The sequence below is a fragment of the Oenanthe melanoleuca genome, chromosome 1A (assembly GCF_029582105.1).
Source record: "Oenanthe melanoleuca isolate GR-GAL-2019-014 chromosome 1A, OMel1.0, whole genome shotgun sequence".
NCBI lineage: Eukaryota > Metazoa > Chordata > Aves > Passeriformes > Muscicapidae > Oenanthe > Oenanthe melanoleuca.
The window spans coordinates 2,223,572-2,232,154 of record NC_079334.1 but is presented as its reverse complement, the minus strand read 5'-3'; the positions used below and the strand labels follow the sequence as shown (position 1 = coordinate 2,232,154).

The 8,583-nt window shown below is 38.1% G+C and overlaps 2 protein-coding genes across 3 annotated transcripts in view; one reads left to right on the top strand and one right to left on the bottom strand.

Moving 5' to 3' along the window:
• LOC130248609 (uncharacterized) overlaps positions 1-8,583 on the top strand; it is a 94,315-nt gene that overhangs the window by 33,285 nt on the left and 52,447 nt on the right. The window lies entirely within an intron of this gene.
• LOC130248608 (1-phosphatidylinositol 4,5-bisphosphate phosphodiesterase zeta-1-like) overlaps positions 1-8,583 on the bottom strand; it is a 38,934-nt gene that overhangs the window by 10,571 nt on the left and 19,780 nt on the right. The window contains exons 9-10 of the mRNA XM_056482485.1: positions 8,124-8,280; positions 6,579-6,695 (exon numbers count right to left, since the gene is read on the bottom strand). Of these exons, the coding sequence (XP_056338460.1) occupies positions 6,579-6,695; positions 8,124-8,280 (274 nt within the window). The remainder of the gene's footprint in view (positions 1-6,578; positions 6,696-8,123; positions 8,281-8,583) is intronic.

Genomic DNA, 8,583 nt, shown 5'->3' with positions numbered 1-8,583 from the left:
TGCTTTATGGTGCATTGATGCAGTTTTTCTTTTTAATCAGGTGCAGTTACAGCCCTAACACTTCCTGAGAAATGGCAAGGATCATAAACTAAAAGCTGTGCCTAGCAGCATGGGCTGAGCAACATCCTTCTGCAAACAACCCTGGATTTCTACCCAGTGTTTCATTTCAGCTCTGCTGAATTCAAGAGCAGAACTGTCAGTACCATCCTTTGTACTGTTGTTTTATGAAACAGTGTAAATATAATGTATGAAGAGAGATTTAAACCAACAGCTTCTTTTGGAAAGAAGCCTAAATGTGCTTGCCATGAAACCATCTGAGCAGTACATAATTTTAATGCATGGTTTTCAGGGGGAAATAAAGGCATCTGAAGTTTAACACTGTGTACATGAAACTTTCTCCTCAGTCCTTTCATTAAGTACCAAAAGCCTTTGAATATTGACATAAAAATCAAAGCAGCAGAGCAAAGCCTGGGGAACAACCTGAGCAAAGGAATTCCTCAAGTGTGATTCCTGCACCTGGATTTGAGTATTCCTGGAACCATGAGGCTAAACCTCCTTCAGATCAGAGTGTTTATTACTCAAATCATCCTGCAAAGTGCCAAAGCTGCCATGGCTGTCCCAGTTAGCCCAGGTGTAAATAACTTCATACTGCAGGGTGGGAGATAGCCCAGCCCCAAAAAGATGAGCCAATCCATAACACACAGAGGAATACTGTTTTTCACCCCAAATCTCTGTATCACAAGCAATTACCTGAAGTCAGTCCCACCACTAATTGCAGAACTAAAGACATTCTAAATATTCATATGCAGATCCTTCCATATACACCACCATTCAAGACATGATGTGCAGACTAAGAACAAAAGCTCCTTAAAACCAAAATGATCACTGTGACTATGATTTGAAGGCAGTTGAGGAAAACTGCTCATCTTTTGTCTGTGATCCTGCCTCTCATTAATATTCCTAGTGGGACTTTTAAATTGTAATTTTTTATTTTTTGCTCTTTGCTTCCTGGTTTCATTAGCTATATTACAACCAGAAGGTTTAATGTATTTTCCCATTTAAATGGGAAGATTTTAAAATGGATAAGGACACATTTGTGACCAATTTTTCGTAAAATGAGCTACTTAATTGCATTTTATGCCATTTAAAAATGCATCTCAATATGTATTAATTTTATGCCATTTCAAAAAATGGCATGCAAAAAGCACTCAGTGCCAATGCTTCCTATCTCCATGATTTACCTCACTCAAGTGAATCTAAAGAGATATAATAGATCACACTTTTATCAGCCTTGTCCTCCTCTCAGCTCTTTCCAATTGTCTGTGTTCTTCAAGTGGGCCACTCACCATGAATGCAACAAAAATCTATGCCTCAGATATTCAAAATCTGAGCTGAATTCTGAGCTGAATTCCACACAGCCTGGGAAATACTATTGAGACCAGGATTGTGTCCTAATGCTCTGGGATGCTGCCACAGCTTATGGGATGATCCATGTGACTGGATTTGAGGACACTGCTCCCATCCCCATCAGCACTCCCAGCTGGGCATGGCTGGCTGGGCTTTCTTCTCACATGCAGGTCACAGCTGCACTCAATCCATCTCTGCCCAAATTTACAGAAATACTTCACAAGTCCAAGAAAGATGGAGTGAGACTGTTTACAAGGGCATGGCAGGACAAGTGACAAGGGCTTCAAAGTGAAAGGGAGTAAACCTGTGAATAGGTGGGACCCCACACAAACTTTATGAACAAGGGCTTTGGTCTAGCAGACCAAAAATAAAGAAAAAAAATTCTACTAGAAAATAAATAAGGTATGCAATGATTATTCCCTTACAGCACAGAGCAAGCTTATTTGGAGGGTATAAATTTTGGCATGCAAAGTCTCAGCCGCTCTTCCTGGCCAAAAAATATTGATCAAACTGTATTTTTCCCCTTCCCTAACAGACTCCAAATTTTATTAAACTTAATGATGATTTCTGGCTTTATTTTTCACCTACACATTTTGAAATGGTTGCTTTTATCCTACAGAAACTTGATTTCTGAGGGATTCTGCCATAGGAAGAGGCACTGCTCCTCTGGGAGCTGAGTAAATGCATATCTGTGTGACATAATGTGCTGAGAATGTGCACTCAGTTTTTTTGTGTTGTCTCCAGGCCAGTTTAATACTGTGGCTCTATGGCATTAGAAATGTGAAGCTTTCAGTCACACAAGTTCATAATTGCTGACATTGTTCCTATTTAATTACAAGTAGTTCCACTGGAAAAAAGATGGCAGGTGATTAAAAGTCATCCATTGTCCAAGTATATCTGCAAAGGGTTTAAGTAAGGATCCTCTCTTGTGAGGTTCTCATGGGAAAAGTACCTAAAGCATTTCTGATAAATTATCAGATCTAAAAATCTAAATTGATTTTTGCTATATAATTAATGTGCCAGTCTGACAGTTACACTTCAAAGTCTGAGCATTTTTTGGTTGTCATTTGACCAATTTTACACCTGAAACTTTTCCAAAATAATTTTAAAAATTTATTTAACTTGTGATTCTTGGCAAAACAGTGAATATTTTCAACTTCCCATTCTTATTTTAGTCTGAGTCACTGACAGGTTTTAGAACAAGATCAGCAAGGACTTCAGAAACAATTGTGTTCCTGCAATTTTTTCCCTATCTTCCTTTAGAATTTATTAGGCTTCACATAAATTATTTACTATTCTATTGGTTGTCTGCAGTGAAGACAGCTGGAAAAACTGATAAAATGGAATTTCGATGTTTCTTTGCTTTTAAGTGAAATTCCAGCATCTATCACACACACCAAAAACGTGCCTAAAAAGAAGCAGGCTGCAGAGTGGCCCTGGAGCTTCTTCACAAACCTGGCAGTAGACACATTTCTGCAGAAGAAACATGAAACCTTCATTCAAAACAACTCCCAGCCTTTGGAGCCATTCCAAAGGAAAGCTGAGTGAATTTGGGGAGCTTCAAATATTGAATTGTATTGTCCCACCTATTTACACATGAATTAGCTTTACCTCTTGAATTAGCTTCACTCTGTGAAGATTAAATCAATGGAGTTCAAGGGACAACATTAAAAAACCCAAACAAACCAGTCCTCTAGTTTTCACTTCCTAAGGAGGTATTTTTGGACATTAAAGCCAGTAGAAGACAGCAATAATATAGATATTGACACAGAACCCAAGCAGGGTCAGATTTGAGTCATTTTGATTTGCACAGGTGAGGCATACCAAGATCAAAATTACTTGGTTTCTTTTCCCTTGGTTGCTCCAGAGATAAAATCAGAACTAGTTAGAGAGCTCTTTATCACTTCTCTTTTCATGCATTATTTTTTACCAGATTTTGTAATATTACTGCACACAAGATTGAGCCACACAACAGATGTGACAAAATTACCGAGCAACATTTCAGTGTCATAAGGCCAAAACAAAAACCACAGTAAGAAAAAAACCCATCATACAACTTTCACAGCAGTATATAAATTTTATGCACTCTCCAAAAAGCACATATGGGATCTTCTGAAACAAAATTCTGTACCTGCCACGCTGTGGCTTTCTCCTGTAACTTAGGACATGTTTCGGTCATTCCTGTAGAGTGCTTTGATACATCTGTGATGTTTCATACTGCATGGAAATGCTATATTCAAAAGGATATTTTAGTCTTTCTATTTTTATTTTCACTGAGGCTTGCTTTTGTTTCAGATTTTTTGTTGTGTTTCTCAGTCAATATGAAACAACTGATATCAATTTATTTCAATAAGTGTCCTGAATTTTCTTTCCCTGTATAAATCTTTTCATTTCATTTCATTTGCTAAATAAAAAGGAGACATGGATATGCCAAACCAGTTGTTTCCAGTGCCTCACTGCAGCTGTATGCAGAAGGCATACTAATTTTCACAGACTATGGAAGTGGAGGTTTTCCTCCATAAAACCTTTTTTTTTTTTTTTTTTTTTTTTTTCACAAAACCTCCTGTTCTTCTGAGTCTCAATTCTCAGAGAACGGACAGGGAGCACACAGTGATATCCAAAAGCTATTTTGTGGAAAGTCTGTACTTTCTACTGAGGTTTTTAACTTGCCTTCCTCTTGAAATTAGGTTTACACAATTACATGTCTCATCCTAAGCCCCAACACATCTCGAGCTGTTGGACTGTTTCATCTTGCTTTAGCTGAGTGCCAGGCTGCTCCAAGTTAATGTGCTCCAAGCAATTTAGAGAAAATTGCTGGCAAGGTACTGGCAAGAAGAGAGCATTGCTTTGGGTCTATCACTAAGGGAAGTGAAGGAATAACTCAATTCTCATAATTACAAGATGCAGAGGCCTGGCAGGCAGTACTGTATGTAGGTTTGAACAAAATCTAATGTATTTCCTTTGCCCAGACAGAAAACTTATGGATGTTAAAGGAAACTTAAAGGCAAGCTTGCAGGTGTGGGGAGGAGAAGGGAGTTAAGAAGGGGAAGAGGTGGCATAGGAGAAAATAGGAAAAACCTGGGAGTCCTTTGAAGTGTTTTAGGGAAGTGGAGGGATCACTTCTGTGCATGGGGTGCAAAGCACAAAGGCAGGGAGACAGGATGGGTGTGTGAACTCTGCAGACATGGGACAGACACAAAAAAATCAAAACCCTGTGTTAAATCAGTGGAAGGACATTGGAAGATTCCCTGAGGTACACTCACTTGGGGAGTTGCACTGAAGAGCAGCTGTATTTCTGCCAACAGTTATCTAAAGCAGATTAGGGAATCAAGAACAGATCTAACATAGCTTGGAAATAACATGTGGAGAATTGTTTTGAACCAGCCTATTCCCATGTGAAAAATGGAGAGGCTTTTAAGTGAAGATGCAAATGAAGTGACCAAGAGGGCAGATATAACCACTTCCTGCATATTTTTAATTCTTCCAGGAAGGGGCCCAGAACCCCTCTGCACCAAAAGTGGTAAGTTTTGCATATTAATGTTTAGAGTGACTTCTCAATAAAGTACACTCTGAGTAAACAATAGTGTAGTAATTCTGGAAGTCTTCAGTCCTGTCTGTGATCTGACACATGGATATTCTTTGCAGAGATAAGTGTGGAGATATATAGACTAGAAAGAAAACTAGTGAATTGCAGTATGATAAGACTGGGAGATAATTTCAATTTTAAATTAAGGACCTCTGGCAATTGCTTCCTCTAAGCATGAAACAAACTTTCTAGATTTTAATGGCAATATACAGTGTAGATAGCAATGATAGCATACAGGGAGTGCAGCACCTCAGGTAAATAATCTGACATCACACCAAGTGTGGATGAACCACAAGGACAGAACATAATCAAAGCAATTTCACACAGTGTGGTAATGAGAAGATACTTGGCTAGTCCAGCCCAAGTCCAAATCTGTACTGCAAATAAGCATTTATAAGGACACTGAAACAAGTAAAATTTATATTAAGCAGTAATTTTGGTACCCTTTGTGTAGTTATGTATAACTCTACACCAATATAACAGTCAGGATGGAGAAGGTAACTTGTCACAGAAGATATATGGGGAGCTGAGAGAGGAAACAAGTGGCAAAGGCAGCCTGGAACAAGGATGGCACAGGCTGCAGGGCCCTACAGGCAGGGTGAAATGTGTGCCTGCCCTTGGCTGAGTGTGTATTTTAAATCACAAGGTGAACCCATACCTGTCACCTCTGAAAACCAGGCTTTGCCTATGGCAAAGTGCCCTGCTCACCCCACAGCCCCCCTCAGGTGGCCTTGGCAAAGACTCACACACAGAATGTACATGTGGAGTATATATTCTGCTCTACTTTACCTAGGGCTGAAGAAGATGTAGAAGGCAGACACAGAAAAATGTTCTGTAACTGAGAATCTTTTAAACTGAAGAACAAACAGATGAAGGTAAAATTGTCTCTAAAGCCATTAAAAAGGACAAAATGCTTACAGGTGAGAGGTTTCTCAAAGCCTGCTGGGTACAGAAGGCATGCCATGCTTATTTTTAACAAACTCAAATAAATAACTTCCAACAAGGAGAAGCAGAAGTTATCATTATTTTGTTGCTCAGGAAACAAATGTGTTGTGCACTGGAAATTAAGATGCTAAATGTATGTTGCATCAATATAAAGGCTGGGTGCTGTGCTGACCAGGAATGTTTGTGTAGCACATCCTGTTCTGGGAATTTTTGGCACTACTGTCAATTGCTGTGCTCACATCCCTGCCCCTGTGCCCCTCAAGTCACAGAGTGCCACTGAAAACCCACAGATCCTTCAGAAGAAACTTCCATTGCTGAGTAATGGAAGCTTTAAAATGTTGAATTGTTATGAATGGGTTTTTTTAATATCCAGTTCAAAAAGGTAGTTTAAAGAAATTAATAAAATATAATAAATTGAATATCTGAGATAAAAAACAGCTCTTTAACACAAAGTGATATCTATGATTACTAGGGATGAAAAACTGATGAGATATGTGATTTGAAGGAAAGTTTTATATAATAAAAATTTAAAATAATGCCACTGGAGGAAAAGATGTAACCAACATAATACCAAAATATTATAGGAAGCCAGAAACTTTTGTAAAGCCTGGAATGCAATAGTCTTTGCAAAGATACATACCCATTTGACACCCTATATTCCAGAAAACATGAGGATTATAATTTGAAGAGCTCACTCTTGATCCCTTGGGGTAAATCCTTGTAATAAATCTTGTAGTATGTGAAACAAACTCTTTAACTGATAAACAGAAGAATAAAATCTTGGTAAGAAAACCTTTGTTATTCAAGAGGTCCTATTTGAATAAATAATAAATAATTTGATCCAGCATTTTTAACACACTATTGTAGCAATGTATTCTCTTTTAACATTAATATATGGACAACTGAACTATGCCTAAAATCCTATTTTGAAACCTTAATATTTTGTATGTATTTCAATCTGACAGTATTTCTGTATCTAGTGCAGACTTCTGTAAGAAGTTCTTTAACCAAAAATCATTCCTTTACTGAAATATTCTGTTTCTTCCCCTTTTTGTAGGGTAAACATGATTTCTACACTAAAGCCCACTGTGTTCTCATGGGAAACTGAGACACAGAACAGGAAACTGCACGAAAGTTTCCTCATTCTATAATAGCTCAAAAAAAAAAAAAATCATCTCTAGATGATCTTGGCTTGTTTGCTGCTTGGAGGTTTAAATAAAATGACTACATAATGTTAAGGCCAGGGAAGAGCCCATTTTTAAAAGCCACTTAAATTATTATTTTATATAAACCTCAGTAGCTGTTAACTATTCATGTGTGTTGTTTTTCCTTCTGCTGGCAGTGTTCCCTCCTTTCTCATCTGTGGGCATAGACCACATGGATGTGGGAAACTTCAGTGGCTTCTATCTACACAATTCCTTTTGTAGTAATTAAACAAAAATCTACATTTCCAGGGCTGTCTCTCTGATCTATTCCATTCTCATCTCATTTTTTGTTTGTTTAGGGCTTTTCTTTGTTTGATTTTGGTTTGGTTTGTTGTTTGGGGGTGGTATTTTTGGAAGAGGAGGGGAAGGAGGAGTTCTAGAGCCACTTTTCTTAACCCTCCCTCTGCCAGCTGGGGCTGCACCAAATGGAGATGCTCCAGCACAGAGGGAGTTGGAATAATCCAGCTTGGCTGGGATGAAAGGTCTGGTGCAGTGGAGCAAACTGCCTGCTCTGGGGTTTATCCTCCCCATTCATGAGGATTCTCTTATCTGCAGCTCTCACCAAAGCCAGGGCACTGCCAAGCCAACTCCACTGAGTTCTCAGCCCAGATATTGGGAAGGGGAGCAGTGGGAAGGGGAGTGGAATTTATTCCACACTTTTTCAAGTACTGACTGCAACTCCTAAATTATTTGGTGTGGAAAACAATGAATCAAAAGGCAGACATACATTTTGTAGCCTGTGTTAATATTTGTTTTTATAAAAACACACGGAACTAAAACAAAGTTGAATTTCAAATTTCATCACAAAACTAAGAGATAAAAAAAAATTGTTATGCAAAGGACATTTCTAAAACAGTGTTGCACAAAGAACCAAATAAAATCAGACAGCAGGTGTTTTACAGAATTTTAACCCTTCCAATGCCTAAGCACTGAACCAACCATAGCAACAAAGTAATTTTAATGGATTTAAAAGAAAGTACCTGAAGTTCTTGCAAGTTTTCGTGCTACAGCCTCTCCAATTGAATTATTTTCATAGCATTGCTGATGCTGCAGAGAATGGTCAAAGCTCACAAACGTTTGTAATTTGGTATAAATCACAAGGTCTGACAATGCAAGGGCAATCTTCACCTTCTTCACCTAATAATCATCAGATGAATAAAAAAGTCACAATAATGCATATTTAATTGTTATTAATATTGATAATTCAGAGAAACAATCATTTTGGATTCATAAAGCATGAGGAAAATATATCACAGTTAAGGAATTTAATAAATATGACCTTTAATAGTGAGATTTGATCCACTGAGAGAAAATGGAGGTTATTGTGCCCATGTTTATCACAGTAATCACAGGGTGAGTGGAGAGATGTTTCCTAGCACAATGTTCTTCTGGATAACTTTACAGTTTTCCTGCTTCTGAGACTGGTTTGAAAATAAATCA